Below are 19,439 nucleotides of genomic sequence, written 5' to 3'. Positions count from 1 at the left end.
GCATCCATATCTTACAAGAATTTTGTAAGAATCCAATGATATTAGGATGATTCGGTAGTTCACATACTCTCATGTATATATTCTGACGTTATAGCAGGTGTCCCTTTACATCTTGCGTTGTAATACCTCGAAACATTGTGAAATCTTTAAATTCTACTATTTTGGACAACACCATCTCTATCGTACCATCCGCTAATGGATCCAACTTCTTACTGATTAAAAGATGTGTCATGATATCAAGTATTATACTAGATTTTTCTTCGGTTCATGAAAATCCTCCAGAATTGGAGGCAGCCATTGCCTTATGCTGTAATATCAATAAGGTACTGTCATTATAAATTTACAATTCTATATTTCACTATCCAAAAATTAATTCTATCCTCGAACTCGTACTTAAATTGTTTTACTATAGCACTAATTATATTAAATTACTATACAATATTAATGGATTCAAATATAATTACCTGCAGATCACAAGTGCGTAATCCGGCAGGGCTTCGCCGTTTCCCTTCTCCTCACCCCTATTTTTTTCAGGTTTTTTGGTGGAAGTTCCTCTCTTTTTTTCTAGATTTTTGGTGGAATTTTTGGGCTCAAATGAGGAGGGAATGGGGGTGGGGGGCTTATATAGAAGAGGGGACCCTATCGCCCGGGGGGGCGACCGCCACCCCTCCCCCCCCGCCGAGCCCCCGCACCGCACTGATCGAGGACCGGTTTGTAAATTTTTTTTTTAAAAAAAAGCTGTCGCCCCCTGCCTGGGCGAAATGGGGGCCTATTTTTGAAATTTCTTGGAACGACCATATATTTTTGAAATTTTATTTTTTTATATATAAAAATGAAAAAAAGGCGTTGTGTTGTTATGGGGGCGGGCCTACTATAACTAAATAAAGCAACTTGTGAAAGCCCATCTAAAGCTGGAAGGCCCACGCTAGTATATCCTCTTCCCACCTCACGAGTCCTCTTCCTCCTCTTGCCCTAATCCCCCTCCCTCCCGCATCCCCCCGGCTCGGCGGCGGCGGCGGCGGCCGGCTCACCAGCGGTAACCCCTCTCCCCCGCTCCATGTCTCCCTTCTCCCGCTCTCTACCGTTCGCTCGCCCTTCGCGGCGGGCGTTGTCCCACGCGCTAGGAACCGCAGTGGAAGCGCTTGCCCTAGGGTTCCTCCCCCCCCCCCCCCCCCTCTGATTCGAATGATGCGATGGATATTATTCGGCGACTCAGCGGTAGCTGCCCGGAATCCGTCTTAGTTTCTCACCGGTCGCGTCGATCTATCCGTTTAGCATGAGGCGCGCGAACGGATTGGCTCGATTATTATCCCTGAAACATGCCCGCACCCCTTAGGCTTCTCAATTCACAGCCTCCACATACGTGCGCACATCTTGATTTTTTCTTGATTCCTTCGTCACATGATGATGACACCGTTCTGGATTTCCTTGCCACACCATGAGGCGCCACAATGGAGAGGACCGAATCAACTTTCCAAATGTCTCTGTGCAGGTATCAGGAGCAATGGGGAGGTACAGCCCTGCATACCATAGCCCGCCAAGGAGAGGACATGGCGGCAGGGGAAGGAGCCCGCCGCCCAGGAGAGGCTACGGTGGTGGCGGTGGTGGCCGTGGAGGGCGAGGCGACCAAGGTTCTGTTAGCCTCCTGGTCCGCAACATCCCGCTGAGATGCAGGTACACGTGCTCTGGCCTGTTCAATTGGCCCCGGACATAATTGATCACTGACAATTGACAAATTACTTTGCAGGCCTGAGGAGCTCCGAGTCCCTTTTGAACGGTTCGGTCCTGTGAGGGACGTTTACCTGCCAAGAGATTATCACACTGGGTAAGTGTTAACACAGCCACCGGGCTAATATGGTTGGTTAGTTACTTGCCATCCTTCTTCTATTAGTTACACCTACATGCGATGATTGGATATATCTAACATGTCGGAACGCTTGGGGGCAAAAACACGTGCAAGTTTACAGAGCTAAGCCGTTACTTGCCATTGTTTTTCCTCCTGTAGCTACTATACAGCTAGGATAAGGCCTTCTTCTTGCTGCTGCTGCTGCTGCTGCTGCTGCTTTTGATTAGACCTAAGCCTTTTAGGTTGTTTATAAAGAAATTTGATTGTTAATGTCTGCATGAATTTGTACTGGACATGTGCGCAGTCATAGGCTCATAACCAATGTTTCATGAATTCCCAGTGCACGATACTGGGAGTGAGTAAATTGTCCTACTAAGTTTGCATACAAGAACTCTTAGCTACCTTTTTGCTGCCTGTATGTGGTTGTTGCTGCATCTTAAAATATTATGTGATAACCCAAGGCAAAACATGTGAATTAAGCCTAGCAACTCCTTCAAGTTCACAGATTAATTACCTGTATAGGATATAGTCACTTTATATGATGCTACCTGTTAGTTTTCTTCTGGTATGAATTACTCTCTTAAATTATTCCCAGGATTGTATTTGGTTGAAGTAAATACAAGCCCTGAACAGTCCTAATCATTCATTTGCTTGGTGAGATAGAGTATTGTGCGAATGAAGTTCTCTTATGAAGACAATATTCGATTTGTCGACAAAATTAATTTCCTCCTGAAGAGAAGAGGGTTTTAACCTTGTCTTCCATCGGAAGATATAATGAAGAGAAGTTGATTTCAAGCACTTTCATGACTTTTCAAACACTTGAAGAACTTGAAGCGAATCATTTTATGAAGATGTACACAAGAAAATTTGGGTCTAAGATGAGCCTGGGCTCCTAATCGCTTTTTGAGAGGCTTGCTACCATTTGATGAAACATGTTTGTAAGTTGTTAGCTGTGCTTCATGGATAATTGTAGAGGATGCACCGAAATATCAAATTGTGGTGGTAGCTCGTGGGGCACATGCTATCAAGATCAATATGTGCTATCTTCTTTGTTTTTCGTACTATACCATGTGAAGTGTACTTACCGATGTTTTTTTAATCACTTATAGGGAGCCAAGGGGGTTTGGATTTGTGGAGTTTGTTGATGCTTATGATGCTTCTGAGGCGCAATACCACATGAACCGCCAGATGTTTTCTGGTCGTGAGATCACTGTTGTTCTTGCTGCGGATACACGGAAAAGGCCTGATGAAATGCGTGGACGAATGGGGCCAAGGTATGCAAATACACGTTGCTGTTTTGCAAGCTTCATTAGTGTTTCATTTGGGATGACTTGAGTGGTATTTTTGCAGAGGCTATTCTGATCATGAAGGGCGTCGATCTTCTCGCCGTGGTAATCTAAGTTACTATGTCCGAGTGCTGTGTTTATTGTTTGTCCTGTTTTTTGAGCCGCACATCTGACAGCTAGTGTTTGCATCGTCATTATCCTATTTATTTATAGGAATCGATAAGTGATGTACCCTGTCCATTTATAGCTGTTGCTGTCTGATTGATTCTGAATATCTGGAAGAAAGAACTAGAGTTTTGGTCCATTTTATATCTTGCTTGATGAATCATGAAATGATGTTCTATCATGTCCAAGATCTTATTGCCATGTTTTTAAGGCTACACCTACTTGTAGCAGAATGTGTCGTTTAGAATTGATTTGATACTGATGTCGATTTGAACGCTTTGATTTCCTTTGCTGACCAATTTCTATCTCATGCAGGGCGTTCTCGTTCATACTCACGTTCACGCTCTCCGCGTCCCCGAGGCCGTGCTAGATCCCGGTACGTTAGTGGTTTTTTATTGTATGAGGTTTTTGACTTGAATAGATCTCCAATAACCTTGGATGAAAGCGCTGCAGGTCATACTCTCCTGCCCCCAGAAGGCGTGATGACTACTCTGCCTCCCCACCACGGGCAAAGGAAGAGCACAGGAGGTCATCGAAGCAGCCTAAAGAACACGATGGCGACAAGAAGCGTAGATCCTATACACCTGAGGATAGGAATGATCGCCGTGCTGCAGACAATGGTCATGATGAGTAAGTTCTGTTCTTTATGTGCTGCTGGTTAGTTATTTAGCTGAAGAACTAAGGTTATATGGGTTAATCTAGTAGTGTGCACAACCATTGAACTGTATCATTTTTCGGTATGAGAAAATTGAGTGAAATTTATAGAGTATATCGGAGAACAGAACTCTGGGCCTACGTAGAATCCTATGTATTGGCTGAATCGTGAACTAATTGGTTGCTTTTAGTTTATGCTTTGACTCTTTGGTGGGAACAGTTCCTTGCGAATGTCTTTTTGAGTAATATGATACTGGAAAATCCCCCCAGTTTATGTAGCGCTTACCACCTTATATGTAGAGTTGAAACGGCTCAGTTTACACCTTATATATGGTTGGCCCATATATAGAAGTGTGATTAAATGCTTTGCACTCATTATGTGTAAAAATACATATGTCTGACAGGAGGAAGAGGTCCCCAGGCGCAGCAGCAGAGGACGATGAGGAGCCTCGTCGTGGGCGCCGCAGGTCACCCCGGCCGGCGTCTGTGTCGCCCCCAGGGTCACGGTTGAGGTCGGCGACACCAGCCAGTAGCGGCTGATGTCAAACGGCTGGCTGCTACTAGATAGGCAGGCGTTGTTTGTAGCTTCCCTTACATATTATTCGCCAAAGTGTATCACGTCGTCTCATCTGTGTGAAGGGATGGTTGAAGGTACTAGTAGTCGCAGTCGGAAGTTGTGAGTTTTGTTGCCGAGAATGATGGACTTAGGAGGTTCGACGAGAGCCGAGAATGATGGGTGGATTGAAGGTACTAGGATGGGAAGAGTCGAGAAGGGTGGAATGTGGTGTTTTGTTGTTGAGTGAGGGAGCGAGTTGATAAGATAGCTGTTTGGTGTTGTTTTTTAAGTTGATTGATTGATGACATGGTGAGTGATTTTGTGGTGTTTTTGCTGCCTCGCTGGCTGGCTGGCTGGCTGGCTTGTGTTTTTCTATCCATTGATTTCAGGGGATGATGATGTTGGGGGTGAGCCAAAGGCATGTAAGCATTCCTGGCTGGATGGGTGTGTATGCGGGACGCGGATCTCGCGCTGTTTCCGTTTGTACCAGCAGCCGCAGGCAGAGGTGTGCCGGCTGAAGTGGAGAGAGGGAGGAGTGTTGTGGCCTGTGTGTGGGTGCTCGTGGCTCATTGCACGCGGCTGCCCTCTGGCTGTGGGCGCTGCTGGGTCTGGTCTCCATCCTTGGACTCGACTCCGTGGAGTCACGTGCCATCGTGCACCTGCGCGTGCGCCTACGGTCTCGTGTTGTCGTGTCGGCCCCAACAAGCAGCGGAGCAGGCGTGCGTGCACCGTCAAAATCTGTGGACTCTCGCGTCACAGCGAAAGCAGTTTAGCGGAGCGGAGGAAACCCCAGCACCAGCAGATCAGACTTCACAGCAGCCTGCTTTGCGAGGGGCAGCACATTCCCTCCCTACTGTAGTAGCGCGTGGTTGGTACGAGTGGTTACGCTAGACACCTCCGATTATTTGTCTCCTCCCTCACTTTTTTCTCCTTTTCTTTCGTCCTTTTTCTCCTATTATTCTCTCAGTCTCTCTCTCTCACACACGAAAATTGCTTGCCAAAGGGTTCTGATCTTTAGAGCGGACGAAGAACTCGCTTGCGTTATCTTGCCAAATCTTTTCTGCCTCTCTTTCGCCAAAGCAAGTAGCTCAAAGCTTCCGTGGAAGCAGCGTGGTGTCGGAATTCAAAAATAGGCAGCAATTTCGTGCGGTTATGCAAAACAAAGGCCCTGTTTGGTTTCCCATACTAGCGTGTACTAGGAAACTTTGACCGCTAATTACAGTGTTAAATAAAGCCAGTTTATAAAACTAACTCCAAAATCCCGTGCTAGGAACCCTGAAGAATCTAATGAGGCCTTTGACCGCGTGATTAGAGGATAGTTACTTTAGCATCACTATAGCCAATCATCGATTAATTACTGTTATTAGATTCACCGCGAAAAATTATACCAATCGCTAAAATTTTTTTGCAAATAGACTTCATTTAGCACTCCATATATGCAAGATTCTTTTTTTAGATTGTGTGCACTAGGAACCATAGTGTGAACCAAAGCCAAAATGCAACGGCTTTCGCTGGGTACCTTTTCATGCACGTTGGGGGGCAGGGCACACGGGACAACAAAATTCGCTGCATTTCCTCTTTGCTGCAAAAGTTTTGCCCCTCTTTTCTGAAAGTGCTTGCAATAACAACAGTAATTAAGAAACGGAATCGAAATCTTCAAATGTTTACCATTTCCACCTGTCCTATTAATTCCACCAGAGCTGCTGACTGCTGTGCTGAGCAGAGGAAAAAAAAGGCAAAAGAAATAAATAGAAAACAATCGGAAGAGGAAAAAGAGAAGCGTTGAAGCTCCCTGGAAACCGCCGGGCCGAGCACCTTTCACGTTGCGGGAACCCAGGGAAGGAGAGGAATGGCGTGGCGTGGCGCCATTAAACATAGGAGCAAGCAAAGCTCCAGCAGCGATCGATCCCCCCTCTCCTCGAGCCCACCCACCACCCCCTTTGCACAAGGCGAGGAGGAGGGAGAGGTTTCAAAACCAGCGACGCAACGGCTCCACTGGTTGCTTCTTTCCCCAATCCCAAATCGAATCCTGCCTTTCCTGTAGCGGGCGGGTGGGTAGGCTAGGCACGCGTCCCGATGCTCCCGCTCCTCCTCTTCCTGCTCGCCGCCGCCGCCGCCTCTGGCCCGGCGGCGGCGCAGGGCCTCCCGCCGCTCCCCATCGGCGTGAACTACGGCGCCAACGCCGACAACCTCCCGTCCCCGGCCGCCGTGGCCACCTTCCTCGCCACCAAGACCACCGTCAACCGCGTCAAGCTCTTCGACGCCAACCCGGCCTTCCTCGACGCCTTCGCCGCCAACGCCCCCGCCATCTCCATCGCCGTTTCCATCCCCAACTCGGCGCTCCCGGCCTTCGCCGACCGGGCCGCGGGCCTCGACGCCGCGCGCGGCTGGGTCCGCGACAACCTCGCCGCCCACGTCGCCGCAGGCGCCAACGTCACGCTCCTCCTCGCCGGGAACGAGATCCTCGGCCCCACCGTCGTGCCCGACCTCGTCGTCGCGCTGCTCCCCGCCATGCGCCGCCTCCACCAGGCCCTGCAGCTCGAGGGCCTCCCCCAGGTGCGCGTCACCACGCCGCACTACCTCGGCATCCTCGCGCCCTCCGACGGCATCCCCTCCAACGCCCGCTTCCGCCCGGGGCTCGACGCCAAGGTGCTCGCCCCCATGCTCCGGTTCCACAACGACACCGGCTCCCCGCTCATGGTGAACGCCTACCCCTACTTCAGCTACAACGCCCAGAACCTCAACTACGCCGTCTTCCGCCCCAACGCCGGCGTCTACGACCCGGCCACCAAGCTCAACTACACCAGCATGTTCGACGCCCAGATGGACGCCATCTACACGGCGATGAAGAAGCTCGGGTTCGGCGACGTCCAGATCGCCGTCGGCGAGGCCGGGTGGCCCACGCAGGCCGAGCCCGGCCAGGTCGGCGTCGGCCCGGAGGAGGCGAGGGACTTCAACGCCGGCATGATCCGGGTCTGCAGCGGCGGCAAGGGCACGCCGCTCATGCCCGGGAAGACCTTCGAGACCTACATCTTCTCCCTCTTCGACGAGAACCAGAAGCCCGGCCCCATTGCCGAGAGGAACTTCGGCATCTTCAACCCGGATTTCACCCCCAAGTACGACCTCGGACTCCTCCGCGATGGATCATCAGCGGTCAGTTAACCTGTTTCTCTCCTCTCCTTTTTTTTACTCTAAATTAATTAATTTCCCTCATTTCTTTCTGATGAATGAATTCTGATGCTACCTGTCTTGCCCCCAAATCAATCAATCAACCTGCATTGAATGAGTTGGCGGAAATTACTGAAATTCGCAATTAATTTGCTTGCAAACGTCAAAATTGACTGCCTGCCTCTCGAAAGAGTAAAGGAAAAATGGGACGCGGTTTCAGTAGCCGCGTCAAAAGGCCGCGTTTCCCAATTCAAGGATGTCTTCCCAGGTCAGAGGTTCACATTAGTATGTGTCAAAGATAGCATTTTTTTGTTAAAAAGAAACCAGTGGCAGTGGGTAATGAATCTCCTCTTCCACTCCTGTTCCTTTGGTTTATTTAGTTAATCACACATATGCAGGCGACCGTTTCAGACCGTCCATAGCCAACTTTTCCCTGACACAGAAATGTCACAAATTGCCTTGGATCTGGTCCATCTGCACATATTATTGGGTCATGCTTTCTTTTGCTTCTCTGCTTGTTACATACTAAGTGTCCAATGTTTGTGTCACCTCTTATAAAAAAAAAAGTTTGTGGCACTCAAACAAGTAAGTCATTGGTATATATCCTTTGCTTGTGTCACTCAAACAAGCCATGCGGGTAGACTTTTTTTTTAGAAAAGGGAAACTTTATTAGTTTATGCGGATAGACTTGTTCACGGACTGCTGATGGAAGCTGGTCCTCCATTTCAGCTGGAAGCCAGAGCACATTGTTTGGTTCACACTGAATTATCAGGGGCCTAGTCACGCACACTGGACCGGACCGGTCTCTCTGGAAAAGGGGGGGTTGCTTTCGTATCCAACTTTTCTTCTTCCATCTCCATGACGGCATCTTGTTGTCAAAGGATTAGATTACAACATTATTCTCCCATCAGGGGATGCTTTTCTTTTCTCGATGGATGTAGTGATGGCATCCCATGTGCTCACGCCTTGGACACGTCTGAATTTTCTAGGCTCTGCTGCCACTCTGGTTTAGATCTGTATGCAAACGTTGCTTGCAGTATGTGATGAGATGCTACTGCTGCAAATGTACTTGCTAGCTGGCACAGGACAATTCTCCAATTTTAACAGGGTATTTGTTACCACAGTAAAACTGTAAAAAGGAAAACTACTGTAGCAATTTAGAAGACTAACTATTTGATTTCCATTTCCAGTTGATCGTTGCATTGGTTTTCTGCAAGATTCTAGTGCCAAACTAAAATTTGTAGATGCTTGTTGCTTTCTGGACTGGAAGACATGCAACTTAATCCCATACTGCAGATACATGGCTACGGCTATGGAGTGAAGCATCATTCTAGCTTAATAGGTCCTGACTTGAGTAGCATATATAACATAGCCATGCATGATCTTCATCCATTGGTGTTACTTCTATTTCTTCAACGGACCGGTTATGGTTTCGTGCATGCATCAAGTAGCTATCTTCAAGCAAAGGGGATGGGCATGAGATCCTTGATGTAGGCCTGAAAACTTGTTATTTGGTTTACTGCGATGCCTACCGGATACTTCCAATGTGGATTCGTGATTAGGTGATTGTCACCAACAAGTCAGGCACCTTTACGGATGGGGCTTTCCCCTTTAGTTCTCAACCATTCTAAGTTCACATGCTTTTCGAACCTTGTAGTCCTATATTCCGCTTGAGCCATATACTTTGTTGTGCATATGGTGTAGCTTATCAAGTTGCCCAATCAAAGAACGAACCAGCCATTTCAAACTTGTTGCTTTTGCTGATGCTTTGGGAAGTGCACCATGTGGAGAAGATGGGGTTGTCTGTATTGTTTAGCATTCTGGTGGGACCTTTATTAGTGACTGACTCAAGAATCTTAGGCGGGCGATCAGGATGGGCAGGCCATGTTTTGGCCTTTTGGGCGGTGCCAGTCCTGATCCCGGAGACCATGTATTGTCAAGTGTTAAAGTCATGTGTATAATTATACAGTCTTGTCAGGCTCAAGTTTAGTATAAAGTTCTGATGCACAATGGATTAATAAACTAAATGTGCATATCTCAGATGAGACTCTCATTAGTACCAGGAAAGCATTCCTTTGGAGAAATGCTGCTTAATTTCATGCCTACACTTATGTGCATTAATATACTCTACTCTGATGGTGAAAGTAGTTTTGCCTGATGACCTGTACTATGTGGCACTATGTGTTGTTTGCATTGCAGTCTGCATCTCCAAACCCTTCACCGAATCCATCTCCCAAGCCAAGCCCGAACCCGTCACCCTCTGGCGGAGGGAAGTGGTGTGTGGCCAAGGCTGGTGCAGATGCGACTACCCTGCAGAACAACATCAACTACGCCTGTGGCTTTGTGGACTGTAAGCCGATCCAGAGCGGTGGCGGGTGCTTTGACCCCAACAACGTGCAGTCCCATGCTTCGTTCGTGATGAACACATATTACCAGGCCAATGGGCGCCATGACTCCGACTGCGACTTCAAGGGCACCGGCATGGTCATCTCCAAAGACCCCAGTAAGTTCATGGAGATTGACTGTGTTTCTGAATTTGACTGATCTGCAACTGATATATGATGCATTTCTGAATTTGAATCGCAGGCTACGGGGGCTGCAAATACGTCTCCTGACGGGGCGCAGCAAGTCCAGGCAGCGCGGTGGCAGGGGCACCAGCCTCGAGTCCACATCATCCTCCAGGCTTGAGCCACGGCAACGCTGGGAGGTTGATACTGCCGGGCTTGCGCCACATACTTCTGTACTCTTGTCTGACACCCATGCTTCTTGCTATGCATACTCACTAGTTCTTAGACGAGCCACCATTGTTATCCCTTAGCACGAGGGATGTGTACCCGAGTTATTGTAGCTTATTGTGTTCATCTGGTTTGGCCGTGCGTTATTTTCTTCTTCTTATTGTGTAGTGGTGCAGAATAACGGTGCTTTAACTCGAACATTCCATTCCATTCTATGTAGAAACACAGATTACAGGAACAGAGTGATATGAGGCCTCCTTGTTTCATGGTGCTCATTCTTGTGCGTATGAAGTTATTCGTTCAGTAATTTGGAGCCATTCCGTACTGCTGGTAGACCTGATCCCAGACCTTGACCATCATTCTACCACTGGGAGTGCCGTGTGATTATATTAAAAAGGTAGAAATGGTCCACGACTGGGGATAGTTTTTTCACCGGACAGTAACGAAAAGGAAGGAGCATGATACAGACCTCAAACTAGTAACAGATGAAAAGCACAAATACAATCTCGAATGAAATGATAGATTAACACTATAATCTCACACCAGTAACAGTAACATCATTTAACGGGACTGTCCTCCTTATACAGGGAAAGCCGTACATAATCAACGAGCAAGGCTTCCTGCCTTTCTCCTTCCAACAGGGATTCCCCATGCCAGTACAATTGCAATCGTAAACCAATCCGGGAGTTTCGTCCAGCACCCGAGGAGTACTACTGAAGCCACTAACCAATCCGGCTAGGCACCCTTTCGCTATTACAAGTTGTATGACATGTTGCAAGTTAAACAATAGTATTACAAGTTCACAACTTGAATGCTCACACTCTGGATAGACGCCCAGCTTTATTAAGAAAGCCAAAGTTCATACAAGAAAAAAGGAAATAAGGAAAGCAGGGGACACCTGCGTTACAATGAGGTAACATGTTCAGCAAAACATGTTGAACTAAGTCCATTTGATTTTCTCTATATGGATATTTAATATCTTGCATTAACATTATATAAATACGAAAAATGAGTTGCATTCTCTTTTCTAGATACATTGACATCTGGTGCTTGGGGCGCAAAAGGAATATTGCTTAGTGGGCAAAAAGATTTGGGGGTGAAAAATAGATTTTATTTTCTGTATCTGCAACATTTAAACATTAATAAATAAAACTCTCTTCCTATAAAGATTCGATCTTTTATGCTGGCAGCCTGAAAAGATTCGCTTAGGGTTGGAAAAATAAATAAAAGATTTTGGCGGGCAATATATCCTTTAACGAATTTCTGAGAATCAGCAGGGAGAGGACGGAAACATGATGCAAACTTTTGCGAAAACAACCGGCCAAGTTTTCCCAAGTCTAGAAAATATCAAAGATACCCCTCTCATCCCGCAGCCCTAACAAATCGATCCCCTTCTTCCTCCTCCTACCCCCCTTCCCCCTTCTGCTGACGTCCGCTGCGCCGCCGCCGGGCACGTCCGCCTCCTCTCTCTCCGTCCGGTCCAGTCGGGCGAGGATTGGTGGCTCTTTCTCCTTGTGCTGGTATGTGCCCTAAACTCTTTGCTCGCTTGGATTGGATGCGCTCCTTAATCTGTGCGAAGACAGGGTTCGGTTTCGTTCTGAATCGAACACAGATCCTTCTCTTCTTCCGCTCAGATCCATAGTTCGCTTGGGTGGTTCTTCATCGTTAGATTTCACACCGCACAGGAGTAGTTTATTTTTCGAAAAATTTGGGGGGTTATGTGAATTCAGCGCCTACTCTGAGATCCCATCTTTTAGCGCCTTTTTTTTTTGCCTGCCCTCCCTATTTATTTAGCGGCTCCTGCTGATCTTTTGGTTACTCTCGATGCGATTTGTGCACATTGTAGGGGATTCTTGAACAAATTCGCCCCCTTTTAAGTTTTATCCCCTTTCTTTTTCAGTTCCGACCTCGCTTTTGGTGTCTGTTGTCATAGCTGCCCCGCAATTTGGAGTGGACCGCCCTCTTGACTGTATCACCCTATTATGGTTTATGGGCTCTGAAAAGAACAGATAGACAAACACATCCGAGAATTGGCTCCATCGCAGGGTTCTGATTTGTAGCATAGGTGTTGAACCGGTCAATTTTTTTTTGTCAATTTTGAAGTCATTCATGAAAACTATTATGAAGAGGAGACAGTTTCTCTGTCTGCTGGAAGTGCAGACTTGCAGTGCTACGATAATATAGGCTCCAAAAGTTCCTAGCTTTGTGATGATGTGGCTCAACCAGAGACCCTTTTGAGTTTTTGTTATCAATAGTATGGGAGGGCGTTTTAGAATTCACTTGTCCCTCTGTTTCTCTGTGGAGTGCTTTATCTGCGAGCTTTTAACTCATAAATTTGTCTGAAATATCATTTGCAATTCAACCTACATGTTTGCCTTTCCTTTTCTGTTTTTAATTGTTTTACTGTTGTCACGTCCGAGAAGCTGAATACAAAAGAATTTTCCTTTGCTTTCTAAACTGTAGTACCATATTATGCTTACTATATAATCGGCAACTCAGGGAGCATGGCTGATGGGGGTGTTGTGGTAGCCATTTGCCAGTACGGTGGAGAATTCACTTCTGGGCCCAATGGTAATCTGATATACAAAGGAGGAGAAGCGCATGCTGTTGATGTCACTCGTGATTTCTCCCTGGAGAGCTTCAAGGATGAGGTGTCCAAGGTGTTCCATGTTGATGTCACTGACATGTCGCTCAAGTATTTTCTTCCGAATAATAACAAGACACTTATCACAATATCATGTGATCGGGATATGCAAAGGATGGTTGATTTTACTATCAGAGCCGCACAAGTGGATGTTTTTCTGATAAGTAGAGAAGAGAACAGGTATGTCTTGTTCTACCTTTTTGTGTAACCTTTCTTTAGTTCACGTGGAAGAGCAAACATCAAGCATATGATGAGGTGATTGATTTTTTAATCATTCTGGATAACCAGGAGTATTGTAACGCATTCTGGAGCTACACCTGGCTCTATTGCAAGTGGCGACAAAAGGAAAAGGGCCATCTCCAAAAATAAGTATGTCGTATTACTCTTGTTTGCTTTTTTAATATTATTCACAATCCCATACTCTAACTCTTAGGCATAACAACCCATGTCGTCCCTGTCTAGGGTAACCAAAAGTAACAAGAAGACTACCAAAGCTCCTGGCAATGCTGTTCTAGCTAGCACCAATAATGTGGGACAACCAATTTCAGTTGTTACTGAAAATGAAGACAACAGGTGCAGAATCGACCTACACATACTTGCTAAATCTTCACATGTCTACTTTCCTCTGAGATGATGTGTACCATGAACCGCTATCAATGTAAAACTTGACAAATATGCTGTATACGCTATGAATACTTGGACAACTGCATGGTAGTTCCTTCATTTATCTGTTAGCTGCATACATCTATGCATGCATTGTCTGTTAGTTGGCTTGTGCATCTTGTTAGAAACTTCTCTACATACAAAGAACAAAATCTCCTGCAGGGATCAAATCAAACAAAAAAAGTATAAAACAAATAAGTGATGACCTCATGATGACAGGTCTCAAACTCAATGTTGCTGGCAACAATCTAACCTTTATCAGTCCTCTGACCCTTAGCCCCCACCAGTCAATACAAATGTGAATGATTTCATGCACTGGTTGCATGACCTATGTGATCCTTTATTTCAGCTGTATAATTTCTCTAGTTGCTATTGATTAAAGTAGTTTCTTCCCCAGTTCAAGGACAGCTTCACTTATATTTATTATGGTCCTTACATGTCGTTTAATCAAATAAAGTTGGCACCATACTTGTGGTCTAGTTCATCTTGAATGTTTCTTCTGCAGTTATGTAGTTGTCGCACTCTCATTGATCCTTACTTGCTTTGTTCATTAGTCAATAGTTTTATTTTTTTTACTACATTGTCCATTCCCAGTTACCATTTCCATCTTTCTCAAAATTAGGGTTTTTCAGTTGGAATTTGGGAATGACATGGCAATTACCACAACCACAAGAGCTGGAGATGCTTTCTTCACAACAGACTTTCTGGATCAGCAAAATATTGCTCTTGTTGATGATATCCCTAGGTAACTTTTCATGCATTTCATATCTTTCTCTCCAGTTTTTCTTAACAGGAAAAAATTCTTACAGATTTTTGTCATGATCTTTTCAGGGAAACAGTTAGTATGTTTGATGATGCAATCAATCCGTATGTTGGTTCTGAGATCATGGAAGAGCCTCCCGAGGGACTTAACAATCCTATTGTGTTGTGGGATGACATTATCAAAGAAGTTGGTCAAGAATTTGATAATGTGAAGGACTTCCGTGCTCAGTTGTGCAAATATGCCATTGTGAAAGGATTCGTATACCGATTCATAAAAAATGAAACCACTCGCGTCACCGTAAAATGTGCAGCAGAGGGGGGTTGCACCTGGAGGTTGCATGCATCCGAATCATCTCGTAACAAGAAATTTGTTATCAAGAAAATGACAGATGAACATACTTGTGGAGGAGGAAGTGGAGGCGGTCAGCGTCGAGCAACAAGGCAGTGGCTGACTACTATCATTAAGGAGAAGTTGCATCAGAACCCAATGTTTAAGCCAAAGGACCTTGTAAAGGAATTATATGAAGAATACGGAGTTACACTAACATATTCACAGGTTTGGCGAGGTAAAGAAGTAGCGCAGAAAGAGCTGTATCATGCTATCAGGGAAACTCACAGTCATTTACCCTTGTATTGTCAGAGACTTGAAGAGACCAACCCAGGGAGTATAAGTGTTTTGTCTCCAGTGGTGGATACCAAATTCCGTCGCTTTTTCATTGCACTCCATGCTTGTTTGCATGGCTTTGTAAATGGCTGCAGACCTTTGTTATTTCTGGACAAGGTTCCACTGAAAGCGACAAACGAGTTCAAGTTGCTTGTGGCTGCTGCAGTTGATGCAGATGATGGTGTATTTCCAGTGGCATTTAATGTGGTTGAAGATGAAAATTATGATAGCTGGGGTTGGTTCTTAATGCAGCTGAAAATGGCTCTCGAAATTCACAACTACCCTTGCCATGACATAACATTCTTGTCCAGTGGACAAAAGGGTCTGGATGCTGCTGTCTCTCAAGTGTTTGAGGATAGCCAACATGCCTTCTGTTTGCATCATATCATGGAGGAATTCAAAGGAGAGCTGAGGAAAGGACCATGGTCACAACAAATTAGGGAGGGGATGGTGGAGGATTTTACTCGTGCAGCCCAAGCATGCGACATCAAGGATTTTAATGTGTCCATTGAAAGCATAAGGAATATATCCAGTGAAGCTGCTGACTGGATCATTGCAAGGAAGCCAGAGCATTGGTCGGATGCCTTCTTCAAAGGCTGTCGTTATGATCATTTCTCCCTGAATGTTGTTGATACCTTCAATAACTGGATACCAAGCAACAAGGAGAGTTCCATAGTGCTGATGATAGATTCATTAAGAATGAAAATTAAGGAAGTGATAGAATCAAGGCGTGAAGCTTGCAATGCGTGGGAAGGGCCTTTAACACCCACGATGGAATACAAAGTCCAGGATGAGATGTTGAAGGCTTTTAAGATGAATGTGCTGTGCTCCTCCAAGACTGTTTTTGAAGTGAGGGGCAATGGAATTTTTGTGGTTAATCTTGCAGTTCGTGAGTGCACGTGCAAGAGGTGGCAACTCTCTGGCCTCCCCTGCATGCATGCCGTAGCTGTGTTCAACAGGCTTGGGCGCTCTTTCTATGACTTCTGCTCAAATTTCTTTAGAATAGACTACTACCGGCTGACGTACTCGGGTACAATCTTCCCAATACCTGACATGGATGGCTTCGATTTTAGTGCCAGGGCGAATGAAATCCCGCCTCCCAAGCAACGTACATCAGACAAACCAAGAAGGAAACGGTCTAACCCCAACAAGACAAGCACTCTTATACGACTCTGCAGCAGGTGCAAGCAAACAGGCCACAACAAGGCAACCTGTGAAGTTGAGTTTGTAGACAGAAGCAACCTCTTGATGTCCACTCTCTAGCGTGTACAGCTCGTCAGCAGGTACTTAGATGTCTTATTGTCTTGGTCCTTAATCGGTTTACTTGACCATTTCCTGTTGATCTCGGTAAAAAGCCATATTGAGCTGATCTTGTAACCCTGACATAAATATGTTTTGCCACTACAGTGTCAAAGGTCAAAAGCTTCACAGCTGCGGAGAACATGGTGGTTTGTTTCTCTCATGGATGAATTGTGTGTGACCAAGCAAAGCCTCCTCAGTGCTCTGATTGTTGCTGGGAGTTGTAGTTTCTTCGTTGGAAGGAGAGAAAAATTTTCATTCATAGGATGATGTTGCTGAAATAGCATAGAGATGGTTCTTAGCAGTTGAGAATTGTAGGCAGTCCGTAGTTTCATTATAATTTTGCCTGCCCGTGCGAGGGTTAGTTTTAGTTGTAACATGTAGTAATCGTCTGAATCTTTTTTAGTAGATAGAAAAGTAAAGGTGATCCCTATTATATTGCTCTGTTGACAGTGCTAATTTTCGGCAACATGATATTCTAAAGTTGAGGTGATCCCTATTTGTTGTGGTATCCAAGTCCAGACTTGAAGCACTGAAGACCAGAAGAAAGAAATCAACAATTTGGTACGGTATTTCCATCCAAAACCCGGTACAGAGGCTGGAACCTCTTTTTTTGTTCTTCCATTTTCCAAAGACAATCCATCCAAAGACGGTAAATACACATTAGGCAGGTAAAGCAAACCAGTTTTATATATTCATCACTCTGGACCGATCATTACAGAGACACATGCAGAGATGCATCATGCCTGCATGGTTTATTTGCAATGATCAACACATACAGACACATACAGATACATGACGGACGCCAAGCACAAGGTAATAAGGAGGTAGCAAAGCACACATAAGGGCAGACGACGCATGCATGCTGGATGAGGCCGGAGCCAAACCGATACATCGGGCACGTTGGCTCAGGCTCATCCTTATTCTTGTTCAATCAAGTCACACACAAGCAGAGTAGGCAGTAGCTAGCATGCACGCAGGTGTGTACGTTCCCCATCCAAATCAGCAGTTGCAGGGGTCGCAGGTGCAGCTGTTGCCGCACTTGCAGGCGTGGGCGGTCTCACCGGACTCCGCCGCCGCCTCGAAGTGGCCGGCCTTCTTCTCCGGGGCCAGGCCGAGGACGACGGTGGCCTGAGCACCGCCGCTGCTCTTCTCCTCAAGGTCAGGGTACATCTTGCTGCAACAAAGTCAAGGCAGGATTATATTTGTTATAACAGCTAGCAGCAAATTAAAGAGACGACTAGATGCACAAGTACAGATTCTCCAGACTACTGATTAATTGTAGTTACTAGTAGTATCTTGCTAATCACAACGATCGAAGAGATCATCATATCATGCGTACGTACCCGCAGTTGCAGCTGGAGCCGCAGTTGCAGCTTGATCCGCAGCTGCAAGACATCTTGGAAGAAGATGATCTGATAAGGATGATTGGGAGAGCGAGCGAGGTTGCTTTGCTTGGTGATGGAGCACACTCAACTGAAGAGGCTCAGCCCCAGCACCTCGTCTTTTATATAGTAGCAGTAGCACACTCAACAGACGTGGTTGCGTGTCCTCAATTGCTTGGGTATGTAGGAGTCGTCGCCCCATCCAATGGCCATTTGTCTTGTGAATTGTGGGCCCGGCCCTTTGACAGTGAAAGAATTCGGTGTATTCAAGCAAGATTATTCCCAATAAGACACTTTCGTTTTCACAAAAGAAAATTCGTTTCATAAAAGGATTATATTCCCGCAAGTTGATTTTGGCATCTCTCCAAACATAACTAATTTCTAATTCAGTCAAAAACTTCCTTGCATCTACCATTATATTTCTAACGACAATTGAAGCCTAATTAATAGCAAGAATAATTAAGAGATGCGAACAATACATGGAAAACTTAATTTACCCCATCTACAGTATTTTCCTCGATAAATTTACAAGTAATTTCGCTTGACCAATACCATGAAGTATTATTGCCTTGTGTATACGACGACGTCTCTGTCCTCCAAATCTCGAAAGCAACCGTATTGGGAAAAAAAAAATGCTCCTGGTTGCTCTCATTTCTGCAGAGTCACACAATAAGCTAATGAAGAACGAGGCGTGCTTGACTTTTCTGCTTCCCTTGCTCCATCTCATGGACATCATTCAGACACGAACCAGCACCACGTTTCTAGCTAGATTCACAATGACGCAAGACCGAATTAAGAGGCCACTATTTCACGACGCTATTCCTTGCCGGCCGGCAAGAAATGTGCCTTCTTCTCTTTCTTCCCTGTCGAATGGAATATAATTTTTATTCTGTCACAGGTTGCTTTCAGATATATACATACCTATGCATTCAATTCAATAATTATTCCTTCTTCTCAAACACTTGCTAAAACAAGTTTCTGCAATATGGACGTACCTGCTAATGGCTACAAATATCTGTAACTTATTGATACAATGCCAACCTGTCTGCATCATCTGTTTTGACTGAGACAACAATTATTATAAAACATCATCACATCCAGTAGTACATAGTAACAATCTAGATGGATATGTATTTATGCTTTGATGGGGGGCATAAACAATGTTATCGCTTCGAGTTAACAAAGGCTCCATCTGTCACACCATCCTTGTTACTTCGTTGTTCAAGGAACCTAAAACAATTGGTTCCACAGAAATTACGAAAATACTCCCGGCCGGTTTGGAGGATTGGTTTGTCCACGCAACGACAGCAACCCGGCGTGCTTCCTCAGTAACTCCCTCTGGGGAAAGAACAAAAGGTAGGGCCGAAATTTGATGCTTTTCAAAGGCGATACGTTTGTTGATCGTCGTAAAATTTGGAAAGAAAAATCAGCAAGCGTAGGAAAAGCTTATTGTTAGTGAGCATTAGACTTGCTTTTGACAGTGGTGGGGGAAAAAAAGGTCCATTGCATCATCAAGTGCATGCTACCGGGAAAAAGTAGAGGTAGTACATGATTGATAGCCAGGCCGAGTAGGCACTCAAGATTATTCCTATCCTATTCCAGGAACCAAGCT

General features: G+C 45.6%; 4 protein-coding genes across 7 annotated transcripts; 3 read left to right on the top strand and 1 right to left on the bottom strand.

The window, feature by feature from the left end:
- The first annotated feature begins 893 nt into the window (after nucleotides 1-893).
- LOC120645309 (serine/arginine-rich SC35-like splicing factor SCL30) lies at nucleotides 894-4,841 on the top strand. 2 transcript variants are annotated; one of them, XM_039922111.1, is made up of 8 exons: nucleotides 894-1,036; nucleotides 1,493-1,674; nucleotides 1,748-1,825; nucleotides 2,956-3,120; nucleotides 3,197-3,237; nucleotides 3,613-3,673; nucleotides 3,751-3,927; nucleotides 4,356-4,841. In XM_039922111.1, exons 2-8 carry the CDS (start codon nucleotides 1,505-1,507, stop codon nucleotides 4,489-4,491), a joined length of 828 nt encoding a protein of 275 aa, XP_039778045.1. In that variant the 5' UTR covers nucleotides 894-1,036; nucleotides 1,493-1,504; the 3' UTR covers nucleotides 4,492-4,841. The 2 variants fall into 2 exon arrangements, with proteins under 2 accessions (XP_039778045.1, XP_039778046.1); XM_039922112.1 differs by having other exon boundaries at nucleotides 3,613-3,674; nucleotides 3,758-3,927.
- A 199-nt stretch (nucleotides 4,842-5,040) lies between these two features.
- Nucleotides 5,041-10,685, top strand: LOC120645308 (glucan endo-1,3-beta-glucosidase-like). Its single transcript, XM_039922110.1, has 3 exons — nucleotides 5,041-7,660; nucleotides 9,875-10,178; nucleotides 10,262-10,685. Exons 1-3 carry the CDS (start codon nucleotides 6,584-6,586, stop codon nucleotides 10,288-10,290), a joined length of 1,410 nt encoding a protein of 469 aa, XP_039778044.1. The 5' UTR covers nucleotides 5,041-6,583; the 3' UTR covers nucleotides 10,291-10,685.
- Nucleotides 10,686-11,730: 1,045 nt separating this feature from the next.
- On the top strand, nucleotides 11,731-17,208 carry LOC120645306. 3 transcript variants are annotated; one of them, XM_039922107.1, is made up of 7 exons: nucleotides 11,731-11,930; nucleotides 12,874-13,234; nucleotides 13,343-13,423; nucleotides 13,517-13,627; nucleotides 14,340-14,462; nucleotides 14,549-16,426; nucleotides 16,551-17,208. In XM_039922107.1, the coding sequence occupies exons 2-6, from the start codon at nucleotides 12,915-12,917 to the stop codon at nucleotides 16,404-16,406; spliced, it is 2,493 nt and encodes an 830-aa protein (XP_039778041.1). In that variant the 5' UTR covers nucleotides 11,731-11,930; nucleotides 12,874-12,914; the 3' UTR covers nucleotides 16,407-16,426; nucleotides 16,551-17,208. The 3 variants fall into 3 exon arrangements, with proteins under 3 accessions (XP_039778041.1, XP_039778040.1, XP_039778042.1); XM_039922106.1 differs by having other exon boundaries at nucleotides 11,732-11,930; nucleotides 12,910-13,234; XM_039922108.1 differs by lacking the exon at nucleotides 11,731-11,930 and adding an exon at nucleotides 12,201-12,475 and having other exon boundaries at nucleotides 12,910-13,234.
- LOC120645307 (metallothionein-like protein 1B) lies at nucleotides 17,107-18,022 on the bottom strand. Its single transcript, XM_039922109.1, has 2 exons — nucleotides 17,789-18,022; nucleotides 17,107-17,619 (listed from the first exon to the last, which is right to left on the bottom strand). The coding sequence occupies exons 1-2, from the start codon at nucleotides 17,839-17,841 to the stop codon at nucleotides 17,445-17,447; spliced, it is 228 nt and encodes a 75-aa protein (XP_039778043.1). The 5' UTR covers nucleotides 17,842-18,022; the 3' UTR covers nucleotides 17,107-17,444.
- Between the last annotated feature and the right edge of the window lie 1,417 nt (nucleotides 18,023-19,439).

This window comes from Panicum virgatum, chromosome 8K, assembly GCF_016808335.1.
Source record: "Panicum virgatum strain AP13 chromosome 8K, P.virgatum_v5, whole genome shotgun sequence".
Lineage (NCBI taxonomy): Eukaryota > Viridiplantae > Streptophyta > Magnoliopsida > Poales > Poaceae > Panicum > Panicum virgatum.
This window is presented reverse-complemented; position numbering and strand designations above follow the sequence as displayed.

What these genes read in the sequence shown, in the direction of transcription:
- LOC120645307 (XM_039922109.1), bottom strand. Translation starts at nt 17,841, where the DNA reads ATGTCTTGCAGCTGCGGATCAAGCTGCAACTGCGGCTCCAGCTGCAAC. An exon ending in GGCTCCAGCTGCAACTGCGG is followed by an intron (nt 17,620 to 17,788) that starts GTACGTACGCAT and finishes ACTTTGTTGCAG; the next exon opens with CAAGATGTACCCTGACCTTG.
- LOC120645306 (XM_039922107.1), top strand. Translation starts at nt 12,915, where the DNA reads ATGGCTGATGGGGGTGTTGTGGTAGCCATTTGCCAGTACGGTGGAGAA. An exon ending in ATAAGTAGAGAAGAGAACAG is followed by an intron (nt 13,235 to 13,342) that starts GTATGTCTTGTT and finishes CTGGATAACCAG; the next exon opens with GAGTATTGTAACGCATTCTG. An exon ending in CTTGTTGATGATATCCCTAG is followed by an intron (nt 14,463 to 14,548) that starts GTAACTTTTCAT and finishes TGATCTTTTCAG; the next exon opens with GGAAACAGTTAGTATGTTTG.
- LOC120645309 (XM_039922111.1), top strand. Translation starts at nt 1,505, where the DNA reads ATGGGGAGGTACAGCCCTGCATACCATAGCCCGCCAAGGAGAGGACAT. An exon ending in AACATCCCGCTGAGATGCAG is followed by an intron (nt 1,675 to 1,747) that starts GTACACGTGCTC and finishes ATTACTTTGCAG; the next exon opens with GCCTGAGGAGCTCCGAGTCC. An exon ending in CCAAGAGATTATCACACTGG is followed by an intron (nt 1,826 to 2,955) that starts GTAAGTGTTAAC and finishes AATCACTTATAG; the next exon opens with GGAGCCAAGGGGGTTTGGAT.
- LOC120645308 (XM_039922110.1), top strand. Translation starts at nt 6,584, where the DNA reads ATGCTCCCGCTCCTCCTCTTCCTGCTCGCCGCCGCCGCCGCCTCTGGC. An exon ending in TCCGCGATGGATCATCAGCG is followed by an intron (nt 7,661 to 9,874) that starts GTCAGTTAACCT and finishes TTTGCATTGCAG; the next exon opens with TCTGCATCTCCAAACCCTTC. An exon ending in GGTCATCTCCAAAGACCCCA is followed by an intron (nt 10,179 to 10,261) that starts GTAAGTTCATGG and finishes TTTGAATCGCAG; the next exon opens with GCTACGGGGGCTGCAAATAC.